The 26,612-nt window shown below is 32.2% G+C and overlaps 2 protein-coding genes across 2 annotated transcripts in view; one reads left to right on the plus strand and one right to left on the minus strand.

Annotated features, from left to right (window-relative positions):
• Nucleotides 1-26,366, plus strand: part of LOC106626743 (MOXD1 homolog 1) — a 29,567-nt gene extending 3,201 nt beyond the window's left edge. The window contains exons 2-12 of the mRNA XM_036374820.2: nt 17,472-17,627; nt 19,502-19,669; nt 19,939-20,051; nt 22,808-23,001; nt 23,198-23,299; nt 23,363-23,526; nt 23,679-23,894; nt 24,001-24,203; nt 24,292-24,392; nt 24,794-24,960; nt 25,818-26,366. Coding sequence (XP_036230713.2) covers nt 17,472-17,627; nt 19,502-19,669; nt 19,939-20,051; nt 22,808-23,001; nt 23,198-23,299; nt 23,363-23,526; nt 23,679-23,894; nt 24,001-24,203; nt 24,292-24,392; nt 24,794-24,960; nt 25,818-25,997 — 1,764 coding nt within the window. The 3' untranslated portion in view covers nt 25,998-26,366. The remainder of the gene's footprint in view (nt 1-17,471; nt 17,628-19,501; nt 19,670-19,938; nt 20,052-22,807; nt 23,002-23,197; nt 23,300-23,362; nt 23,527-23,678; nt 23,895-24,000; nt 24,204-24,291; nt 24,393-24,793; nt 24,961-25,817) is intronic.
• On the minus strand, nt 18,146-19,123 carry plu (plutonium). Its single transcript, XM_014246804.3, has 4 exons — nt 19,018-19,123; nt 18,758-18,961; nt 18,477-18,677; nt 18,146-18,420 (listed from the first exon to the last, which is right to left on the minus strand). Exons 1-4 carry the CDS (start codon nt 19,022-19,024, stop codon nt 18,311-18,313), a joined length of 522 nt encoding a protein of 173 aa, XP_014102279.2. The 5' UTR covers nt 19,025-19,123; the 3' UTR covers nt 18,146-18,310.
• Nucleotides 26,367-26,612: the final 246 nt, after the last annotated feature.

Genomic DNA, 26,612 nt, shown 5'->3' on the forward strand with positions numbered 1-26,612 from the left:
CTTAAATAAGAACTTTCAGTGAAGACTGCTCAACTCATAAACAAATAACTTATCAAAACTTTACACAAATTCTTTGATCTATTTTTAGGAATAAGAAATTTTTCGTGGCCGCATTTTTCGGAGATTTTTCATTTCCTACCGAATTTTGATGTTATTCGAAAACCGGTTTCAAACGCTAGGTCCGATGTATTTATAATGGTCATGTGCGCCTCTAAACGCTCCTTCACCGCTCCTTACTCTTTTCTATTTTCATCGTGATTTAATCGTCAGATAGCTGCGTAAGATGTTTTTAAATTTCGTTGTTGACTTTTATAAACGAGGAATTTCAGCGAAATTTGTGGGCTTATAGTTAGTTTTTTGGCGTCTAAAGAATACTGGCGCTCCTTTAAAAATTTCTAAGGGGCACACCTAGTTTAGCTATTCAAATTTGATTGAGTGACTACTCGGAGACATATGATCCAATCACTACCAAATAGTACAATAGTTCTCCAATGACTTATCAGTTTTTTGATCTTATCAAAAATCGATTTTCCGCAGACCAATATTAACCCAACTTTTCGGTAACATTCAACTTTATTACAAACAACGCCACTTTGTCCATTAATATTTTTTGGAATTTTTTTTTTTTTTAATATAAAATAGTCTGTGTTCACCGGAGAGAATGTAGCTTCTCAACGGTGAAAGCATTTTTTTTTTATTTCGAGACCTCTTCAATTCAAAGAAACAATCAAATATTTTCTCTTTATAATATAAGTAAAGATTATTATTTTTATCCGCACTCTAGACGAGACTTTTTATTTTGTAAATCTATAAGACTTTACTTAAGTGGGTCAAATGCACATTGAAGTGGTATGATATTTATTATTGCCAACACACGTTGCGCAATAAATAATCTAACAAATTTTGAGATTACTACAAGTTGCAGCAGTTCTTTATACATATACACATACAAAATATGTTATAATATATTATATATATATATATATATATTAGTATGTGTGAATATCGATGTGAGAAAGCGATCAGGTGAATAAGTTCGTGACTAGTGCAACTAGAGCTTCTATGAGTAAAACCATTTTCGGTATTAATATTGTGTTAATATTACTTACATATAGATGTGTGTATATGTCTGTGTGGCAAAAGTCTGCAAGGTATAAAGCACAATTTTAATTACAACATTTGTATAAGCAGAGGATATGGAAATGCGTGCGGATATGAGAGCAGGAATTTGAGTATTATTTAACATTGCATAAGCTATACAAATGTACACATAAACATATGTATGTATGTTACGCAACGATATAGTAGGATTTATTAGTTGATGTATACATACATACAGACCATATGTGTAGCTATCTTGATAAGAACTTACATATATTACATATATCTGTATTTATTAATATGCATTGCAAATAGGCAAGCAATAAATACTATATACTCGTGTATTGGCATAACACAACGTAGCATAACCAAATATCTCATAATAAAACAACACATATGTAATTCCACAAAAGAGTCACATTTTGTCATTTATGAGCATTTTCTTGCAAAAACGTCAATCACTTGTTAGTAAAATAAATTCAAGCATCCTTTGCTTTGAGTTCTTACCTTGTCTAATATGTAATTATGTACACCTGTATATATGTACATGTGTGCATACGCTCGCAGGTCAACACTTGTAACTATTTGTTTTTGCCTACCTGACATTTATATTGCCGCCGTCACACACGTACAATGACTTAACTTCATCTTAATTAGCCGTGTCCTTTTGTTATTATCATAACCCCAACTGGATAATATATACAAATGTTTGGTAATTTCTCAGAAATGTCTAAAGACTAAATGTGACAAAAACTTTTGTACAAACATACAAACGGAATACGGACAATATAATAATTAATCTTGCCAAATTTAGCAGGTAGACGAGAGGAGGAAGATTAGTTAATGGCAAGGAAGAAGTGTCTTGTGTTGTATAATTATTTATGCAACGGTAATATTAATGTTAAAATATGATCGTGAAATTTTTACACGTGTTTTCTCCCTAAGAAGCATCTCATTCGTCGGAACTGCCGACATCGGACTACTAAAGCATATAGCTGTCATACAAACTGAACTATCAGAATCAAGAGCTTGTATGGAAAACTTTTTATTTGGCGAGATATCTTTACAAAATCTGGCATGAATTATTGTCTAAAGCAACGGTACAATTTCCGCAAGAATTGTTAAGATCGGGTCAAAATAGTATATAGCTGTCATACAAACTGAACCATCAAAATCAAGTATCTGTATGGAAAACTTTTTTATTTGACTAGATATCTTCACAAAATATGGAATCCATGCCATCCAGTTTAAGGCAACGATACAATTTTTGAAAAAGAATTTCAAATTGTGCCACTGTAGCATATAGTCACGTAACGCGTCCCACACTTTCTACATTCCACAATGTGTGTATGGGGAGCATTGTTGAGGTGGAATGTAAGACAACGGCGTAAAGCTCTACCCTTTTTTATTTCAACTTCCGAGGATGTGAGACTTGTCGGTGATTGCTGCGGCTGCGTGACGGTCGGGTATTATTTTTGCTAAAACTAATGTGTTCTTTTTATATCTAGTATAAAGTAAATTCACGTTTTATTTTATAAAAAAAAAATACAATTTCTCCGAATTTTATTTATTGTGCGTCGGCTAAGCCATTATTCAGCCACCCGCTACAAAACTATATAGCTGTCATACCAACTGAACGATCAAAAGCAAGTTATTGTACGGAACATTTTTTTATTTGTTGGGATATTTTTACGAAACACTTTTTAGCAAGAATTATTGTCTAAGGCAACGGTATAATTTCGGAAAAAGAATTTCATATCGGACCACTATAGTATATAGCTGCCATACAAACTTCTTGTAAGGAAACATTTGTATTTGTAAAAGGTTTTATAGTTTCGGTGGAGGTTAACGGTGTTTCTTGTTTTAAGCTATATTTATGCTTTTTCAATAAGAAATTTTATTCGACATCAAACAAAATTTAATACAATATTGAACAGTATTAAATACCGTTATACACATGTGATTTATATACGTAGAGTGAAATGTATTTTGGGCTATATTCACCGTTATTTTGCGAAAATGTAGGCACATAATAACTATTAGAATCAGACGAAGTGTCCAAAAAATGCTAACTCAAACTATACAATAATTTAAACACATCGGTAAAGGTTAGGTTACGGTAACCATTGTTATACCTATATCATATACATATAATTGTGTAAACTGTCACCCAAAAAAATTTTTTAAAAAGCTAGACTAGGCTATATCATACATATCTGAGCAGACAATAAAAGAGCACAGTACTCAAAAATTGCTGCCATCCATATATATAAATATATATGTCTTTTCTACAAGTAATTAATTTATCGCCCTTTGGTACTGCGAAAATCACCTAATAAATGCGGTTATATTAAATAACGCAACTCAATTAGCTAAAACCAATGACGCCCTCGAGCTTTGCCCTACTCATACACTTTATTAATTAACAGTGAATTGTATAAACTCGCAATTAGCACATTCCTGTAATTCGTCCAACTCATTCAACCTATTCAAGTTTGTACAGCAAATTAGTTTCGGATTTACTTTAATGAATAAACTTTACTCCGAATAAACAGTTTAACTTTTCCACCAGAATGCAGCCGATTGCGGTCGCGCGCAGTGTCAAGTAGCAGGTTCATCAAACTGTTCAAATACATGTGCGTTTTGCAGCAGGCGGGAGAGTGCAATTAGCGCTGTTAGCTGTTCTTGTTGTTATTGTCGTGTATTGTATTATCCTCCTGCACAATCGTCTTGAACTTTGACATTGACAATGAACCAGTGACGACGGACATTGTACAATCACAGAAATAATAATGCGATTCGTTGTTGTTGTTGTATGCCTTGTGCACATTTTCTAGCTTAATAGTGTCATCTCGATCTTAATCACCACGAAAACATAAATTCGTCGATTTTTGCATTATGGTATATTGGAATAATCCGCAAAAGTTTGTGCTGTTTTGTCTTCGAGTGATGGAGAGCCCTAGAAAAACACACACTTGCAAGAAAACTCGATAGCGTTCACCGAGCGGCGTTCATCAGCATGTGTGGTGCACGAAGGTCCACTCCAACTATGACACTTAATGCCATTTTGCATATAGTGCCCATAGATATTGCTGGAAGGTATATGGCAGCGAAGTTATCAGACTCAGAAAATCTGGGTTTCTAAATGAACACATGTCTGACCATTTGGCAATCCTCAAACGTTTTGACTTTGTACCGGATCTTTTGGATCATGTGGTCGCCACACCAAACTCTGGCGGCTTTTTCTCTGCCCACATGCCTGCGAGGGAGTTGTCAGGAACTCTCTATCAACTTCAGTTGCCGACTTCTTGACTATTGGAGTGTTTTGATGTGTGAAGATGATACTGATGATAAGTGACTATCCACTCTGATGGCAGGGCGGCGATACTGGCGTTGAGTTCAATAACCGTGCGTTCCGGGTATGTTAAGGAATGCCTAACCTCGTTATCGATGGCATCGAGTCGGTTTGTGATAAGACTAGTATGGATGCCAGGCCACAGTGCAATCGCACGTAACTGTAAAATTCCCGTACATTTATAAAAATGTCGGCGTTGTAAAAAAAAGTTGAATTTTGCGCAAAATTTTGGTCCTTTTGGCCTGCCAAAATTTGCTATCTGGCAAAGTCAAAATGTAGTTCAGAGAAAAACTAAAAGATAAACTGATCAAGATTATTGAACTAAGCGGCTACACTTTACAAGGCTGTAACTCAAAAACTACTTGAGATATCGAATTACATTTTTATTATGTTATTTTAAAAGATCGGTATACGATTCAAAAATATTTTTTTCTTTTAATATTACATAAGGTGTGCCCCTTAAGTTGCTTAGGGTTTCGCCTTTTCACATTAAATCGCTCAGAAAAGTATGCTATATTACCACACTCTTTATAACTCTATCGACCTTTACGGACCTTTGGAAGCTTTAAACATTCATAAATTTTGCAAAATTAATTTAATAATTCATTAATTCAAAAGTCCACCAGTAGTAAGTTTATACAGAAATTGTATCTAGAAAAAAGTTAGAAAGGAAAGTCTTTTACACTAAAAAGCTTTTTCGGCTCCTTTAAGCTTTTATTGTAAAATATAGATTTAATTATTTTCAATAGAATTGAGTTTGGAGAATATATTATAAATTTAGATATATAAATATTATTTAATATATATAATCTAAAATTTTATATTGCTTTAAGGATATGTAAGTTTGATATGCATAGATAATATTCTAGATAAAATCTGGAAATTAACTTTTAAATCCTAAAAGAAACTTTATTTAAGCCAGTATACTCGTACTTACATATCTACACTTTTGTAGATATTCAAACATTTTAGTTATTACTTCGAAGCATTGTACCACAATTTTGATTGCACTCTCAGTTTCGCGTTGATCATCAACAGCAGACAAGAACTTTTTCAGCAACTTTGTTTTTGTGCTAAGCACCAACAAACATGCCAGTATAAAGCCCACTTTATTCGCTACACTTTGAGTTGAAAAATGATTCACTCTCACACTTTTAACTCATCAACCGCAGTCCAGAAGTATGACGAGTGGGCGTGTACGAGCAATTTTTTAAATTAAGCGTTGCCAGAATATAAGGAAAGTACAACTATAAAAAAGCAAGCAAAGGAAGATTAAAAGAAAAAAGGCAATTTGAAACACGGGCACAAAACACCAAAGTCCTTCACTGCACAACACAAATAAAGTCGAAGCAATCGTAAGTTAACCGCTGCTGCGAAACGATATTTGGTTTTGTTTTTGTGTGACTTTAATTGAAGTGGCGGCAATTTTCTGATCAGGCCGGGAGGCGTTTTCTGTCAAATCACTGTATGCTACTGTTTAAGTGCGCTGTGTGGTTTGATTTAGGTATTGAACAAAAGCGGTTACGGAAGCCATGCTATATTTGTATTGGTATGTGTGTGAATCGAAATATGAGTGGACATGGCAAATTAACTTGTTTATAAGGATTTATATGTGTATTGAAATATATATTTTCATATGTGTATGCATAACTTACTATTTCATATAATTTTGATAGCTTTTTGAAAATCGTAAACATATTTGTGGTCATGTTCCTTCAAAACATCACTAACTTTTCCTTTGTGACTTCTGTCTCGTTGCTGTTTCTGTTTTGCTTGCGGCTTTCTTCTTCTTTCAACTCTTTTATTCTTAGTTCTATTTCAGCATTCAATAAACTCTGAATATATAATATAAGTCTGTTGTTATTTTGTTAATGAATAGCGTATTACTTATTCATTGTAAGCTGTGAAATAAACGCAGTAAGGAAGTGGCTCTGGCATCGCTTTGATAGATATGCAAATTAAACTGTGGTTTTTATAAAAAATATAATAAAACAAAAACAAAACGTTAACTTCGGTTGTAAAAAGAATTCATTCACTCAGCTTCATATTGTTTTGGATCGGTCAGTTTGTTTGGCAGCTATATGCCATATTGGTCCAATCTAAACAATGTGTTCAGAAATTATATAGCTAGCTTGGGCAATAGTTCATGTCAATTTCGTGAAGATATCTTGTCAAATAAAAAAAATGTCATACAAGAACTTGATTTTGACCGGTCAGTTTGTATGGCAGTTATATGCTATATTTATCCGATATTGGCGACTCTGCAAATGAGCAACTTCTTTTTAACAAAAGTACGTGTACAAAAACTAAGAGACTTGTTCGAGTATAAATATCAAAATATTCTTTTTACTAAAAATTAGTGGTAGTAGAATTTAAAACTTTATTATCAACTTTTATTATTAATTTCGAAAATTTAATCGGCATTAAAAAAATTATAATGTTTTCTTTTTTTTTTAAATATCGGTTCGAAAAAAAAATTTGACTCTAATGTTTTTTTCAGTAAAACGTCGAACTTTTCAGGAGAGACTTACCATAAGAATTTTCTGTTTAAAATTGACTTAGACAGAAAAGCGTTAGACCCATACCAAATTTTTTGGAGAATTGGGTCAAAAAGAGTTCCGACTTACTTCGGCGAAACAACATTTAGCAATAAATTTACAACAAACGCTCGAAATCGAAGAATACCTAGAATTTTGACAGTGTTTTTTTCTTATATAACCATATTATGAGAGATATTATTGAACTACGTATATTTTAACTACAGAAATCGATACTACAATTTCGACACAATATTCATAAAGGCTTGTGTGACAATTTTTTCACCTAAGAAATGCGAGACAGTAAGCAAATCACAAATGTATCAAGCTACCCTCGTGCCAATAGTACATTACGCCTACAAAGTAATTTTTATTAAGTGAGTGCCAAATGCTATGAAGAACATACTTATAAAATTGCTTTTGCAGTCCTTAGCTTCACAAAGGAATTTGCATATTCACGCACCAACAATAAAGTGCATAATTTCGCTCGTTTACGCTTACAAAAGGAGAACAAGCCTACGCAAAAATCAAAATAACGTTTATTGAATTAAATAATATTTTTTTTTGGTTTTTCTAAAAGTTTTTGGTAAAAAAAAAGATAGATGAGGCTAAAAATGACATTATCTTTAGTTCCTAAGTCATCGAGAGGAGTTTACACTCTTTCCTCGAAAATAGAGGTATTGACATTTTTCGGTAAAATAGAGCACTAAATTACATACTAACTATCAGATGGAAAAATTATACGCAGAAGGACGAATTATAACCAGATGGCTTAAAAACTCTAATTTCTACACCTTGATTGATAATCTCTGAAATTATTTTAAAATATTAAACCGTGTTTTTCAGTGCTTAGAAAATATACGATGGACTAAAGTAATATAAAGTTGACCCAGTTCAACGATCTGACAAACATTTATACTAGTAAGAGTTGCTTGCTTTTTGCGAGTTTTAGAACAATTTTTCACATTCCCACATATGTATATATTGTATACTTTAATAACGATTAATCTGCATTTATATTCAAAGCCACCCGGCGAAGGAACTTCATCTACAAACATAACCTAACAATACACTATTTTTTAGTACACATTATGAACTACTATATTAACCTATGAAAAATATACACACACGATCACAATTACACACTCATACCCTTACATATATTGAATCAACGTTGACGTGAAACATCTGTCAAACGCATAAAAATTGGATTGTGACAAATTGACTACAATTTCAAGCCATCATTGAATAAATTGACCCTGATCGGAAGCAAACAAGGAACCGCAAATACCAAACTCACTTTGCTAAACGCAAACACCGTTAATGCCAGAGGTTGTTACTTTGGCAAAATACCGAGTGTAAAAAATACAAACAAACCAAAAAGTATTAGCAAATATAGCACATACGAAAAAGGTCAGAAAGAATAACTTAAAGCGTTGTTGGTGTGACAGAAGCCAACATGTTTAAAGGGGATGTGGTGTAACACATAAGGAAGAAATGATCATAAAGTACACAAAATCCCAACTGATGTTTTTCGGAATCTTACTTCATCAAACATTGATTTATATTAAATACATACAGAACTTATTTGAGTTCTTTTCTTACTGAATGCTAACCAAATTTTCTTGCTTAGCCACTTATTTAGCTAAATGATTTAAAATAAGGTTAAGAATAACGGAATTAACTAAACTCACTACAATTGCTACAATATTACCACATACTTTAATAAAATCAGCAGCATAAAGGATAGGAAAGTGTTAGGTAAGACAAAAATGTGCTGAAATGAGAGATATTTTCTTAAAATTAGGATTGTAATTAGAGTGACGAGAAAAACTTTTAATTGCAATCATACAAAATCCCGTCACGCCTATAAACGTGTAAGAAAAACGACCATACAAGCAAGCAAGTTAACAAAAAAAAACCTAAAAAGAAAATGAAAAGAATGTTAAAATAATAAAAAGCGAAAAGAAATGCGAAGAAATTTAGTTGTTTTTAGATGTGGGTCTCCTTATTTTTTCGTGCGCTCAATTAACACTCGCAGCAAATTCTTGGCTTTTGCTACATTATAAGAATGTTAGCCTACATTCTGTTTGTTGGTACTACTAAATGACCAAATACACACTTCTACAAATTTTGCGAGTTTTTGCGGCGACCCAAACTGACCGAGTAGTTGTTCGCCAAGTCAATATAACTCTCAAGTGACATTTTGCGCTAAGTGAGAGATTTAAATGTAAAATAAAATTTAAGGACCGCAAAAGTGTTGTAGTTAAACATTTATACTTACATAAAAGTGAAAAATTGCGAAACATTGAAAAAGGCGACAAGACTAATGGCAAGACATTTTTTATATACAAACATTTATGGTGTTTAAATTAAGTGTTAAGGAAATTTGCTGCTAGGTGAACAACTGCAACACGTCTGCAATTAAATAAATTGTGTCAATTTAACAACTCAATTATCGCAATTTTGCTTAGAGCACGTAATGAAACTTAAGGCGAAATATTTAGTAAAATATTCTGCTTCTTTTAATAATTTAGTTTTAGCTTTAAGCACATGTATTTAATCACACCAAAAAATTCAATTAATACCTAAAAAAGTTTGCGCGAATTTTTAATAAATACAATAAACAAATGTTACATAAATGCGTCCATAGGACAAACCATTTCTTGAAGACTTATAGCGCAATTAAGTAAGCAGTCTCTAATAACTATTTAAAACATTTTGAAGTAAAGTCTCAATTTGTGACAAGTTACTCTTCACAATACAATCTCTAGTCTTTATTTTGTGACTGTAACGTATTGAATTGCAAAATCCTCTCAAGTCAAATAAATTGTCTCTGATTTAAAATCGCAAATTTAGAGACTTGTGATTATATCAAAGTACTGAATTGCTCTATTAATCAGCGCCTCGCTAGTTTCTTTTATCTCGGTTATTCAACTTCGTACTTCTTTGAAACAAAAAATAAAGCTTTTAAACAGCAAATTGAAGCAGCTGTCCTCATTTAGCAAAAAAAGGGTTTCTCTTATTTATACCTCACACTTGAGTTATTAAACGCCGCTTGAGCGCACAGAACTCTATTGAATAAGTTTATGCAAAAGTTTATGATAAAGTTTATTTTTCTTCTGCTTGACTTATGGTATTCAAGCGGTCTTTCGATAATTTAAGTTTTCAAAACTTTTCAAACGGTTTGCATTTGCATGTATTTATTAAGTAAGGGGCGAGGGGATTATGACATAACCTTTTTGTGACAGTTGCGCGCGAAGTATTAGATTATTGTCATAAATATATTTGGGTAATGACCAATGAAAGTTAAATGAGCAAACAAAAAAAAACATTATGTATAAGAGCTAAAATATATGTATATATAAATACGTATAATATGTATATTAGGGTGATAAAAAAACGAAGGTTTTTTTCGCTTGGTACTACAGGACGGTTCTCCGGTTAACAGTTTTCTACACTTTACTTACTCTCTTTTCTAAAAAAAATTCATATCTCGCTTCCAACTGCTTCAAGAAATATTTTGTAGGAAATTGCAACTATGAAATATTCTCTTACGATTTTTTCGTAAACCTAACCGTTTGTAAGATATTAACAGTTTAAGTTTGACTATTTTAAGGCATATTTGTTTCTTACTTTTGCATTTTATAACTCAATGAAAAAAATCATTTTAAATTGCAAAAATGTACATAGTTAAAAAAAATCCCACACTAATGTATGTATATATACATATATATATGTATGTATATATATTATATTATTATGCTTCAAGAACTAATATACTTTTGTATATTCACTCATAAAGTGCCTTCTGGTGAAAAAAATTAGTATAATATATGTAAATATATTTTATATGTAAATACGCTTTAGATATCTGTATACCAGGGGGAGCCAAAAAACTAAAATAACAAGGGTTACATTAAATCACAGTGAATCGAAATTATTGCCAAAATCTTATTTCTGACAAATAAATCGAAAAAGATCGCTTGAAAACCATTTTGGAGAAAGTTTGCTCAACGACTCTGAAAACATCATTTGGAGAAAAACGCGTTTAAAGCATTGGGAGCTGATGACAAGTCTAAAAATTCTTACAAATACTCGCATATTTTCGAAATAAATGGCTTTCAACTTTACATCTATGTACAATATGAACATTCGAGTTATATGCATAAAAAGTCGTTTTTTGAAATTCAATTTAAATATCATGAAAAAATCGTTTATTCAATTTTTCAAAAACAACATAACTTTTGAATCATTTAGTAAATATTTTTATGCTTTCATTTGAATTATTGTAGAGCATAAACTTTTCTAAACTGTCTATTTAATACAGCTATACATATTTTATCTCACTCAAATATTTTAAGAAACACCCTAAATATAGTTCAAATATTAAATTTACAATTTTCTCTTACTAATGTGCAAAAATAAAGTTTAGTTTTGCAAGCATGACCATCATTACCTTTCCGGAAAAGTTAAAAAATTATCATTGTTTAAATTTTATTTCCATATTTCACTTTAATTTGAACTTTTTTATCATAAGTGATTAAAGCCACTTGAATACTCTTCACACACATACGCCTACAAAGCACATCCTTTGATGTATTTATGTAAATACTAATTTCTTTTCGAGGGTGTTTTCTCTTTGTTATATCTTTGGACGTTTTTATTTTGCTTACATTTTTCTTTGCTGTCAAAAAGACAAGTAATTGAATGTTTACATTGCTTCGTTCTTTATTGCGTCTATTTTCACAACTCCTGAGGTATTAATATAAAATCATTGCTTTTCTCAAATTTAATAACGTTTGATTGCTTTAAATATCCTCTTTGGTACATAACGCTGACAAATGCCGAAGTTTTATATTGTTAAAATTTTTATGGAAATTCATATTTATCCTTATACATTTTATGAAACTGAAACGCCTTTGTCTGGAGTCTACAAGCAATAATATGAAAATGTTACTTCAAGCATACTTATATCTGTCTATCAAGATGTCCTTGAGAACACAATAATTTTGGGTGTTAAAAGTAGAGTTTTTTGCACTCGAAATTCATGTTTTTGATTTTTTTCAATTGATCTAAATAAAGTGCTTTGGTATCTGACTTTTCCATGCCGATTTAAAAATTTACACTGTACTTGGAAAAATATAGCTTCGAGCAAGATTCAGAGCAAGACTGAATAAAATTAATTAATCGAATTAAAATTACTATGTCACCATTTCAGTCAGTTTTTTGTGGATTTTTAACTTCCCGCTAAGAAAATGGAAAATTTTCTAAAAATCGGGAAGATATTGGTTTCACCCCATTTTGCAAAAATCGAGTTCTCAACAGATCTCGACGTTCTGAGGGTCGAGGAAGCTTCCCCGAACATTTCTACGATGATGTCCGTATGTCTGTATGTATGTGTGGATGTATGTGTGTGTGTGGATGTATGTGACCCTCTTATAACTATTAAACTGCTCAACCGATTTGAATAAACTAAACGGCATTCCAAAGGGTTTCATTGCACTTGAATTTCGTGTAAGTTTGGACCCAATCGGACCAGTAGATTTCGAGAAATCGTTTTTTTCGATTTTTTTCCAAACGACTTGACCGATCGACACCAAAAACTAATCAGTTCTAAACCTTGAAGAAACACATCGTTTGCCGCAAACCGGGTCGAAATCGGTTGATTTACTTGCTAGATATCGAAAACGAAAAATTTCGAAGAGCTCAAAAGCAGTGAAAAAAGCGAAATTTTGAACGTTAGCGTATGAAATTAGAGGGAAGTTGCAGGGATGGCCCTTGAGGCCAACCGTTTTCCACATTTTTTTTGTGCAGGTGAGGGGGTGAAAAATGCCTTCCGTATCATCAGTGCTGTCGTCACAGCAACCGTATGTGTGTGTTGCAGGTCACTAAAAGCCCAGATTTCTGATCCATATTTTGAGGTAAATCATGACTCCATTGTATAAGACTGTCGATATCAAAAAAAAAAACCAATTTGTCAAAAGGGTTTTAATTCATTATGTCAAAATCAGCTGTTTTGCTTTAATTTTATGATTTTAAACATTCCATCTAATAAAAATGGTTTTTTTGAGTGATAACTAAATACAAATAAATTGTGAACCACACAAAATCGTAAAAAGGTAAACAAAAAATGCATGAGAGAAATATAAAAATGATTATTCGACATTATGGTTTAAAAAATTTTTGCGTAAGAGGAAGCACTCTCTTAAGTAGCACAACCTTATATAATTGAATCCCGCTACCTCAAAATAATATTTTTCTCTTAAAAGCTCCTAGGCATGTATGTATTTAGGTATGTCGCAATCGCACATTTCACCAAAATAAAATTTACGCTCCTTTACAGAATACTAATTTGTCTTGTCTGTGCAAAATAAAGACGAAAATATACGATACATACATTCAAGTACACTTCATTGCCAATGAAATAAATTAATAGTGCTTTACAGCTTGTAGGCATAAACAATAAACATTCAAGTACATACATATATATATTTGATGACGACAGTCAATAAATTTCAAAAATTCCAAATTTTTGAACAAAGCCAATTACTTCAACATACAAACGTGTTTAGAATGACAATACCGAAACAACGGAGTTCATAGCACTTTTAGTGATTCTAAAGAACGAACTTATGCTTATATAGAATATTATATGAATATAATCGACAGCAAAAGAACACCCCTAAACATAACCGATTATCATTTGCAATAAAAGTAATTTAAAAAGTACTAAAGAGGTTTTGAAATGAGGAAGCCCAATTAAAATCGGTATTAATGATGTTATGGTTAGATGACACTCACTACTAAACGCGATCTACCTATTCTTATAGATATTAGTTAGAATTTGTTTAAAATACAGGAGATCTGCCTAATGATAGAATCAGCAAAATTTCATACCGAAACCTTGATGAGCTTTCTCGGCAAATAATTATTTCCTAATACCCAATTCATGTTTATATTGGAAAGTTTAAATCAATCCAACAGGCGCTCAAATGAACACAAGAATTTCTTCGATCTCTATTGAACTGTTGAACATTTAGATTTAAACTAAAAAGTCGATTGAGTAAGAGCATAGGTCTCATTAACTTAAGCTCATTATTGTCGGATGTTTACCGTAAAACATATATACTAGGGTACCGAGAAACAGAAACTACCACAAAAGCTTAATCGAGCTTCTACTCGTATTTATGGGTGGTGACCTAACACTAAAGGCTTCAAAAGGGTTTTATTAAAAGTCTTTTCTAGAGAAAAATATTCGCGAAGTTTCGCCATTGTATTCAAGGCAGAAACTGAAGTCGAATGCAAAACTTTCGAAATTGTTCTACTTTTACAGCGTTAAGACGGCGTCAGAATGGGTACGTCAACGACGGAAAAGTATGCTAATGAAGTGACGTACGTAACGTTAAGGTATGCCACAATGAATGCGTTGCTCTTGTAAACATAAATCAGCTGTTAATTATTACCGCCAATTTTTTTGCTAATTTATAATCCATTTTTTTACTGTATTTGTCGTATGCAAACAGTTGAGAGTTGGCCTACTGGATTCTTCTACGGTACAGTACGCATTGTCAATCTGTCGCTCTCCATATAGATGCACACATTCAACTCAGCTGTCAGTTGCTTACTTTTCCATAACGGAGTCAACGTACCCATTCTGACGCCGCCTTCAATCAGTTTATTTAAGGATGACTTCCAGCTTGGAAACATCAAAAGTAGAAAAGTGTTATTTATTTTCATGAAATAAATGTTTCTACAAAATAATAAAGGAATTCTAATAAAATCCCGAAATTACAATTAGTAAACACTAAAATTTGTAAAAGATTCTTTGAACCACACAAATAATTTGAAAGATGTGCTCCTTTGCAAGGTTCCGCAAGCCGTTCCTCGGTTTTGTTCGTATGTTATTAATGTAAGTAGGCTCAAGGCAGCGAAATATTTCACCTAATTTATAATTCCAGTGCAAAGCGCCATTGGCACATGTTCTTACATATGTGAACACGTACATACATATACAGAAATGAGTTTTTACGGACATTGATACCAGTAGAATCACAATTCAAAGGCGCACAATAAAAGCATAATTCAAGTTGTCGCCTCGTATGTCAACGACTTACCAGTCACCACAGCTGCCGCGCAGCGAGCCGACCAGCCGTATAATGAGAGTGTACAAACAATACATGCGAGTGAGCACACAAGCAATCAAATCTAAACTTGAGTATGAGTAGTTTCTCATAATGCGATCGGTTGCAACGAAACGCTGAGACATTGAATTGATTTGTTTTGGTCTTGTTTCTCATTGTTCTTTAAATGCCTGTCGTCTGCCAGCTGGAATGACATTTATTTTGCCGCTAAAGCAACGCGGCGCCATACTTTTAATCATGCTCAGCGCGCACGAGTGAACAAAAATCACCTGAGAAGCAAAAAACATACGAGTAACCAAAAATACTGGGATTTCAAAGAGATTTGTATATTGTGGAAGATATTCTAATCCGTAACTAACGCGTTAGTTAATGAAATGGAATAGAGATATGAGAATTTTGCAAACATTTTCCAGATCTACTATACATATAGCAGTCATACAAACAAAATCAAGTTCTTCTTAAACTTCTCTATTTGTGAAGGATATTCTAACTGCAGTGCAACCATTTTTTATTAATTTTTATTATTTAATTATAATTATTTATTTTTATTTAATTTTAATATAATATGCCTCTTAAAAAAACACAAAAAAACTCGCTTATTTTCGGCTTGTAAGTGTATATAAACCCTTAATTACTCATGATACTATCACTCTGAATATTCTCTCCAAACACAACAACCCACTAAAACATCTTTATCTCTGGGCCAATCACGCCGAGGGATCGACAGAACCTTTTTAGAAAACTATTACTTTAAAGACGCTTCAGTCTTTCTCTTATTTGCTAAATAAAACACAATACACTTCCCCGAGCGCATATCCTTTAAGCGTTTCCCTTTAAAAATTGACAAATTACACATTAATGGCTTAGTTTGCTTTATGGCCAACGTTAAATGCCTTCCGTAAAACAACAAAAATAAAAAATAAACAAATACGAATCGCCCTGCTTCGTGCCAACTAAACGCTACGACGGCGATGGGTCCTTGGCAAATCGCTACATTTTATGCAAGTATTAAAATTTTTTCTACACACCTCGCTTGCAGCCAGAATTTATTACCACAGACACCTCATTTAGTTCGCACAGAAGCCGTTGCACACACCAACACCTGCAAGTAAGTATATACCTACATGTGTATGTGTGTAAGTTTATGTACAGCAAGGTTTTAACACAGACACAATGTTTACCATTAAATAAAGTGTTGCTCGCGTCACACCTGGACACGGACTTGTGAAGGGGTTATTACTTCTGACATTGTTGCTAACATTTAAAATTATAGTATTTGCCAAGCGGCAGCAAATATATGACAAATATCTAAGCGTAAAACTATTATCACTGACGGGTTTAATGCACAACAATTAATTTCTGTTACATTTAAATTTCACTTAAATGATTAATGCTTTAAAGCTGTTGACCTTTACGGTGGGCGCTAGGTGGAGCAAATAGCCTGTGTTGAAAAATAATGATATAACAAAATTTTCAGATATATACTTGTAGGCTAATATTTTCCATCTAGCATAGACGCATCCTTACTCTCTTGGTTATTATATACTGTATTTTTGAGCGCACAAACTAATTTTTCGAAGTTCTTTTGACAATATCAATTTTAAACCCGCAACGAACGGTTCAGTGATTGTTGGAACAAGCTGTTGCTGTCAAAAATAAAAAGATAGGCTTGAAATGCCCTGCAAAAAGTTGACTACCCTATACTCGTATATATTTCATCGTGTTATGAAAAATAATGTTATTATTGTATTATTTCTTCCAATTTTTAAATAAAGAAACTATTTTATCAATTTTAATTCTAATATTCTGATTAAAAACTAAATTTCCAATTTTTGTTTCCGATTTTCAGTTTAAAGAATTAAAGTTTCAATTTTATTTCAAAACTTTTAATTACAAAATGCGCAGCCCAGATCTTTTTTTAATATATAATATATATTAAATTAAGAATAAAAATTATAAAAATTTAAACCTAACAGAATTATTTCATTTTACTTGCCTTTAATTTTTCACTTGCTTAATTTCATTTTATTTTATTTAACTTTATTTGAATTTATGTTATTTACTTTATTTTCTTTTCATTTATTTAATTGTATCTTATTTAATTTAATTTTATTTACTTTATTTTATTTTAATTTATTTTATTATATTATATTTTATATTAATTTAATTTAAATTATTTAGTTTTATTTCATTTAATTTAATTTTATTTTATATTATTTTATTTTATTAAGTTTTATTTTGTTTCATTTTATATGCTTTATTTTATTTTATTTTATTTTAATTTATTTTTTATTTAGTTTTACTAATTATATTTTTCTTCCTTCTTTTATTTAGGATTGCCATGGCTCAGCAAAACATCCCAATGCAGCCCCGATTCAGGACGATACGCAAAACTACAATGTGATTGATGGTGGACAAAATGGAACGCACACCTGGGTAGAATTCTCACGTAAATTGGAGACTTGCGATCCATACGATTTGCCATTGGGGGTAAGTCGACACTTGTTATTTTTATCAAAATCAAAAAGAGTTCAAAATGCTGAAAAACGGATTGTCGAATAAACTGCAAAAATACTCGTGGGCAAAATATATGAAGTGCTCATAATAATTGTGATTTTAGAAAATCAATGAACTTTTTAAAATAAAAATATTATAATTTACTATATAAATTTTATTTTATTGTACAATAGCAACAGTTTAAAAGAAAAGTTTAATACTTAGTATAAAAACATAAATTAATGATTTTGACAATTTTTCTAAGAGTATAATATTATATCTTATGTATTAGTTACTAATTCAGTTATACACTATAACACTGTTTGGATTGTAAATACAAATTATTAAAAAATTTAAATTATTAAAAAAATATAGTAAAATTTCGATACAAAATCTGACAAAATTACAAAAAATATTTAACTAGATTACATACAAAGAAATAAATTAAAACATGCTAAAATTTTTGAAATCTACACCGTTTAAGTGCACAATAGGTAAAACACATTAAAATCTTAACATTTAAGGGACATAATTATAGTAGAATAAAGAACAATAAAAGGGATATTGGTAAATTAAATTATTATATGTTTAGCGGAGTTTTGTAGAATAAAGAACAATAAAAGGGATATTGGTAAATTAAATTATTATATGTTTAGCGGAGTTTTGCCGACATTATATTAACGCATCTTATAAGCTGCGCCACTATGAGATGCGCCTTGACCGCTACGCCTACCATATACTTTATTACAAACCTCAACGCATTCGCTAATCTGAGCTGGAGTCATACCTAGAAGGGATTAATGATAAATAGTAGACAAAAATACTTGATATTATATAATCTACCATGTGCGGTCGTCAGTTCCTCCTCTGTGCTTGGAAAACGTCGAAAATAGTTAATAAGCGTGTGATGTCGACGCAGACAGGCTACACATAAAGCTGGCACAATGGATGACTTATTGAAATCCGTATAGGAGCGAAATCTCAATAACAAACGCACAGCATCCAAACTGCCACAATAAGTGGCCAGCGTTAAGGCATTTTGACCTGTAAAAGCGTGGCATTTATGTTATGCCAAATAATTTATGTTTTTTCTTCTACCACACCAATAAAGCTCGAGTACGCACCTAAATAATTCATTGCTTTCAAATTAGCGCCACGTTTTAGTAGCAATTCCACATGGTCACGTCGACCCAAATAGCAGGCCTTCAAAAGTGGCGTATTGCCATAGATATCGGTCTCCTCCAGATCGAATTTTTCGGGATTACTTTTGTACTGGGCCAATAAGGCACGCAACACTGTTGTGCTGCTGTCTTCAACGGACTTTAAAACTACAAGGAAAAATTTATTAAAATGTTAACAATAGAAATTTAAATATTTTACTAACAACTCATTTTTCATACAAATTCGGCACTAAACACATCAGACTAAACATTAAATGAATGTACCGTTTTAATTGTTATTATTTTATAGCCGTTAGTTCAGGGTTGCACTTAAATGTCAAGTAAAAAATTTATTAATTCTTTGCTCATTAAGATTGGTTAAAAATTTAAAAAAGTGTAGTAAGAAGTCAAATTAAGGCATTTATTTTTCTTTTTACACAATCGCCTGAAAAATTTATCGTAAAATTCACCTAGAACATAAAAAAGTAAATTAAATAATCGAAAAATCGTGATCAATACTGATAAAGCTATTTTTCAAATTTATTTATTTTATATTTGTCAATGTTTTGAAACATTCCAAAATGGAAAAAAACGGGTTTCATTACATTTAAGGCGCCTAACATTTCATTTCATATTTACTTAAATACCGGTTTTCACGATTAATTCATTAATTTCATTTATTTTAAAAATATACTGAACTTGAAACAGGTTGACACCGTCAAAGTTCTATGGACATTTGGTGAAAGAGATCCTATTTATGGCGACTTAAAGGGACATGGCAAAAATCGCGGTTACAAATCACTCAACTTGCTTGGACCAATGTTTCGTAAAGAGGCCAACCCTGACACACACAAATGGGATGTTACAGTGCAGAATGTAAGTAAAATTACTTCAACAATAAAAAAATAATACTTTAATTAAAAAAAAAATATTTAAATATATATTATATATATTTCTTAAAAGAAAATTTCGTTATATGTTTTAAGTATATGATAATTTTTGTTTATTGATTGTGAGTTTGGAAAAATTAAAAAAAAAAAATTATATAACACATTTGAGTAACTTTATTATACAACAAAAATATTGCACCTTTTGACACTTAAACCATAAAATAACCTTTTTTTTATAAATATATATTACGTTAGGTCACAATTGAGCCCAGCATGGACACGTTATACTGGTGTAAGATAATACGCGCGCCCACGCTAAGTGAGAAGCATCACATAATTGGTTATGAAGCATTGTTATCACGTGAGAGGTGAGTGAGTTCAGACTTTGTTTACCAAATAAATATGGATTTCGGTAAACAAATATGTAGATGATCATAATATACATATGTTTGACAGACGCAACTACAACAACCGATATTAAGATTAAAGTAAAAATAAACAAAAGATCTAAATTGTAGAAATTAGTAAGCAGCTAACACGATTTTGGCAATTTTGAAGGTTTCAATTATATTTTTTTGGGTTTAAGCATTTATGTTTAAGTTAAATTTTATATATAGTATATTAAAATTGTTGATGTGATATTTTAGAATGTAATTTGTAGCCATAGTTTGATTATGTCTTAAGTTGACTTTGGCTGTTCCAGCTGGCGCTGAATTATCGATGGCTTTTGTTGGTGATGTGTGCCTTAACTTCTTGTGAAATGTACGTTTACACAATTTCAATTCAATTTCAAGTGGCCTGAAGAGGCTATTTTTAAGAAAATGTTTTTTAATTGTCTGATCAAATTTGACCCGGACTGACAAAAAAAATCATATTCACTTGTTTTAATACAAATCTTTCTTATCGCTTCCAAAATTGGTATTATTGTATATGCATCTAGTGTAAATACAAGGCAACTTATTACATTGATAAATAACATTTTAGCCAGGCATATGACATTTATACGTATATACATACAGACACATGCATAAATGTCAGTCAATTGCAAACCAAAATTGGCTGTCTACATTAAAAGGTATTGAAGACACAGCTTGTTATCGCGCAGCAGGATATATGATTACACAAACCATTGACTACTTAAGAACATATTTCTTATTTCATAAGCATATATAATCTATATGTATTGGCTTATAAGCTCACCCCAACTGGTGAAAAATATATATGTACATGCATGCTTGGATTTATCCTACATTCTTCTACGTCTGCTTCTGAAAACCTACTTTACGTTTAACTGGTTGCATCACTGGTGCCCAAGTAGGCAGTCTTGGTGACGTAGATATGGAAAATAAATCATAGAAATATATATAATTAGTTATTAATTCTTAATATGTTTATATACCTTTAATGAAACTGCGAAAAAAATTTTAGATATTTTACAAAACAAAAAAAAATAGCTAAGCTGCTTAAAAGCTTTTCCAATTTTGGATCTTCGAACCTTACCACCTGGTAAAAGCGCCAAATTCTTAAGCATTTATAGAAATATAACTCGCATTACCACAGCAAGTCACTCAACCCAATTGTCAAGTGTCAACCACAGGCCGCGACTGGAAATGCCAAAGTGAGTTGGAGATGTCTTTGATGATGAAGTGGCTAACGCAAGGGTCGCGTTTACATACAAACATATAACGGCATAATTGGTATAATAATAATGAAACCACAAGTTATTAATGCAGTTGGCTGCATAATCTCGGTTAGAATATTTTTCTAAATATGAATTTATGATCTCAATAAAGACGAACACTTTAGGTATTAGTATGTGGCTGCAATTAAAAAAGCTAAACTGAAATGTATACTTCTTTGAATTGTAGGTAATATATCATTGAATGATTTGTAAAGTAGGTAACGAAAGGTTAAAAAAACACGTAGGCAATCTTAATCCTGCAATCCTGCCTAGATTGATAACTTGACCCTCTACATCAAAAATTTAAATTTGAAAATGTATTGAGTCCATTTTTTTGGCACCCTTACATTTTGCATATAAATACTCTACTTCTATTATCTTTAGAGTCTTCTTCTCAAAACACTTCTGTAACCTTTTCAATTATTCTGTAGTTGTAATTCCAAAATAAAAAGCAAATAAAAAATAAATAAAAACAAGAAAAAACGTTAACTTCGGCTGCATCGAAGCTATAATACCCTTTACAAACACCAAAGATCCCTTACAAGAACTTGATTGATATTGATCTGAATAATTTCTTCGGAGATTGCCCTATTACTTTAGATGACAACTCGTGCCAAATTTGGTGAAGATATCTTCATCAGTTGCATGGCAGCTATATGCTATAGTAATCCGATATCAACGGTTCCGACAAATAAACATCTTCTTGTGGAGAAAATTTCTGATTGATATCTCAAAAACTGAGAAACTATCTCGCCTATATACACAGACAGACGGGCGTACATCAATTAAAAAAAATTTTTATACAAGGGCTTGATTTTGACCGATCAATTTGTATGTCAGCTATATACTATAGTGGTTTCTTGGTCTTGGTTAAGGCCATATGTAAAATTTCATATCGATATCTCGAAAAGTAAGGAACTAGTTCACGTATATACAGACAGACGGACAGTGGGACGGAAGGACGAACATGGCTTAATCAACTCAGCTCGTCATGCTGACCGTTTATACTCGTATACCCCTTATAGGGTCACTGACACTTCCTTCAGGTTTCACAAACTTCGTGGCAAACTTAATATACACTAGGTATAATTTAGGTGCTATATAGCTGGTAGAATAAGAGTTTTTTGGTTGATCTTAACTACCTATGTCCATCCCAATCAATTTGTTCGGCTATTTGAAGTGTAGCATCAATTTGGTGTCAAGGTTGTGGTAACTAAATTCTCTCTCTCCTTTCTGTAATAATTGACTTTTAAACGCTTAAGACATGACATGAAAAAAATATAAATCACTTAAACGCCTAGAAATATGCTATGTAATATGCGTAGAATCCACAAAACGAACTTAATGCTTGTAAATTCTCGCTTTCTAAGCACCACACTTTATACTCTTTTATTGTATTTAAATTCATTAACTACATTGCATTCATTTAAATTTCAATTACAGCAACACCAACCAACCGCTTGTACACCATATGACACTCTTTGAATGTACGACCAAGTCATATCCGGGCTCTGATCCACACTCGTGGGAGGTGTGGGTGAAGAGCAGCGGCGCGGTATGCAACAGTAATTTATTGACGCCACACGATTGGGACTCCTGCATAACACCAGTGGCGGTGTTGTCTATTGGCTCGACAGGTACACAGATATATATACATATTTTTATATACCATACATACATATCTATAATACAAGCATGTGTATATAACCCGCCGCATTCATGCAAATTAATTTACATGCCAATGTTGCGAATTTTTTAATTTATATTCCGCGCTGTAAATTATTTGTTTGCCTCAAATAAATATTTACATTTTTTCCACTACCACCTACACAGGACAATTTCTGCCACAGCATGTCGGCATACCGGTGGGCGGCAAGCAAGGCGCTAAATATTATATGCTCGAGATACACTACGACAATCCACACGCACAGCAAAGTAAGTTAATTTAACACTTAAATGTAGGCATGTAAATGCAGACTTATGCCTTCGCCTTTACAGTGGTGGATCACTCGGGCTTTCGCATACATTACACGAGTCATTTGCGGCCTCACGATGCTGGCATTATGATTTCCGGCGTCTCGGTTTCGGACACACAACTTATTCCACCCGGTCAGAAGCTATATCGTAACATTGGCATCTGTGGGCCTTCCTGTTCGAATGTGGTGAGTATCTGCAGATTTATGGTACCACCAAAACAACAACCAGCACACATAAATGTCTTCATTCAAACCGCAATTTGCTGTTTATAAATTTATTATACCTATACACACATATATATTTTTATATATCTTTCTCTTTAACTGTGCGTGCGCAGATGTTTCCCGCTGACGGCATTAAAATCATCTCCGGCACATTGCATTCACATCACGCTGGCCGCAAAATGACGCTGCGTCACGTGCGCGACGGCAAGGAGCTGGAGCGCATTATCGAGGATGACAATTATGATTACAACTTCCAGCAGGTGCGTCAGCTGGAACAAGAAGTCGTTGTAATGCCGGGCGATTACATTATTACCGATTGTGCTTATGAGGTAAGTACGACAACGGCGCGCCTCTTAGTAAAGTGTGCCGACTACACTGACAGGCAGACAAATTGCATAATTTATTATCGATTTACTCGCATTTCACCACCACCAGACATTGAATCGCAAACAACCGACATTCGGTGGTTACTCAACCAAACAGGAGATGTGTCTGTCCTTTATCACCTACTATCCACGCATTGAGTTGGCTGGCTGCTATAGCATGACACCGGTGCGTGAATTTTTCGAAACATTTGGTGTTTATCAATTTTACTCGCTCAACATGACAGATGTGGAGAATTTATTCCTTTACAACGGGTGGGTGGTAGCACAGCAAATAACTGTTAAAGCATAAATTTTTGCCACAATTAAATTGACCACAATTGTTTTTCAATTCTGATTGCAGTAATGTCTTGGACTATATACCGAATACGATTTATGCCAAAACGAAAAAGAATCGCGTTAATATGACTGATGAAGAGCGTCTCTATGAAGAATCGTTGTTAAGTGAGTGAAAGCAGACGCAAACAATATTTGTTTCCAAAAAAATTGTTGAAATTATTTAAAAATTGGAAATAAAAGCATAAGGCGAAGCACATAGTGAAGCGACAGGCATACCTATATAAAAACCTTTTTTATTGTTATATAATACGTATAAGCCCGATAACGACATGCATATATAAAAATATTTTTTATTATTATATAATATGCATAAACCAGTTAAAAGCAAACAAATAATTCCGTATTTATTTTTTAATTTATTACTTCTCATTCATTATGTGCCTTGCTTAAAGAAATTTATTTTATTATTTAGCAGACTATAATTATTATTTTACATTATTAATATTATTCTCATTTTTATTTTTATATCAATACCAAAAGATTATTTAATTTTACTATTTTGACAGACAAGCTAATCATTTCCGATCCCGTTGAGTTCCATGACCGCACATTTTTATCACATTTAAAGCAATTGCCTTGGTCTGAACCACTTTTCACGAAGCGCGTCGAACAAACCATGATTACTGGCAAGCATATGACATTCTGCAGGGTGTCCAATGAGTCGGTATCAATAGTAAGTAACTGTAATATTTTAAAGCATTTGAATAAGCAAGTTGTTTGGAGATATTTCGATGTGTTATTCTTATTATTGTTAAAAATTTTGGGGGCGACCTAAAGTCTCTTGTTAACTCTGAGGATCCAAGCTGCTATCGCTAATCAAGGTTATTCGCACCTTAGAGCGCGATTTCTAAGTCAACAAGAGAATGATAACTGGTTCGAAAAAAAATCTCTCAGCGATTTCGAGACAATTTTAAGAACTCCATATTGTTACACCAGGTTATGCATTTCTAGATTATATTATATTTAATTGAAGGGTCTTGCTTTTTTAGGCATAGTACTGCTTCCCAGAGTCTGATTTACAGCAATGTTCTAGTCGTTCAAAATAGATAAAAGATCTATATGACCGAACAACTTTCTTTGTTCGTGTATAAGAGAAAAAAATTTTACAGTTATAAAATCTTGAAAGCAATGTATCAGTTATTTTCCTAAAGGATCGGATTTGCTTAAAACAGAAAAAATAAAACTACTTTCGAGAAAGCTTTCTGATGCCATATGAGTCGATAGATGCATATGGGATTATGATTTTAGTGATAGTAACTAGAATCTAGCTTAAAATAGAGTTAGTTGAAGTCACATGAAGAAGAATTAGGGTGTCTGAAAAATTTGTGAATAAGTCATTCATACTCTAAAAGTAGAGAAAGAAGAGCGGTGCGACAGGAAGCCTTACGACTCATTAACACAAACTTTTCGCCTACGAAAAATACCGAAGACTCATAGTAATATTTTCCACCTACTCATTAAACGAAATGCCCAATAATCTCATAAAAAATAATTAAGTACAATTACTATACACTCTAATTTTTCGCACAGCCCTCGGAGATTATACGTTATCCGAACTTTACAACGTACGTGAAGGAACCCAGCATTTGTCCATTTCAAATGCTAATGGATAGTGCACCACTCAACCAGGGTACAGCGATAACGTTGCAAACCGCAACCATAACACTCTCAAACGTGGTACTGATGCTACTTAACTGCTATTTATGCTAGTTCATGATAATTTATATGTATTTGTATTACACAGTAGTATTATTTAGTGTATCGAAGCCTCAAAAATTATTTTATTTATTTATTTATTTTAATTTAATATTATATACTTCGCTATAAAAAATGAATAAAAATAAAAAGTGGTGGTTAATATTATAATATATATAATAAGATTAGTATATAACTAATGATAAAAAAAATTTATTTAGAATTGTCAAAAAGTACACGAAAATTATTTTCTCTATTATATTTAATTTATATAAAATCATTCTGCAACACAACTAGTAACAAGTAGTCATATTCTCTAAGTAACAACAAAAAAAAAAAGTATTTAAAACAAGAGAAATAGTCATACATTATGCCTACATTACTTTAAACAGTATATATAAGTCGTACACATACAATGACATAATTAGCACTAGAAATCTCATTCCAAAGAATTAGTATTAAAAATTCAGTGGCAACCCTGTATGTAATATAATACAATATAGTAACAGTACTTTAAGGAAATAATCAATAAAATTTAAGTTGAAAAATAAACATGAAGAATAATTTTTGATAATATCTATTTTGAGTTGGTTGGTTGAAATGTCCAAGAGAGGTCACACGTGAACCAGT

Source organism: Bactrocera oleae, chromosome 4, assembly GCF_042242935.1.
Source record: "Bactrocera oleae isolate idBacOlea1 chromosome 4, idBacOlea1, whole genome shotgun sequence".
Taxonomy (NCBI): Eukaryota; Metazoa; Arthropoda; class Insecta; order Diptera; family Tephritidae; genus Bactrocera; species Bactrocera oleae.

Coding starts and splice junctions, on each gene's coding strand:
- plu (XM_014246804.3), bottom strand. Junction 18,678..18,757: donor GAAAGCAATGAATTATTTAG/GTGCGTACTCGA, acceptor ACGCTTTTACAG/GTCAAAATGCCTTAACGCTG. Junction 18,421..18,476: donor GGAACTGACGACCGCACATG/GTAGATTATATA, acceptor AATCCCTTCTAG/GTATGACTCCAGCTCAGATT.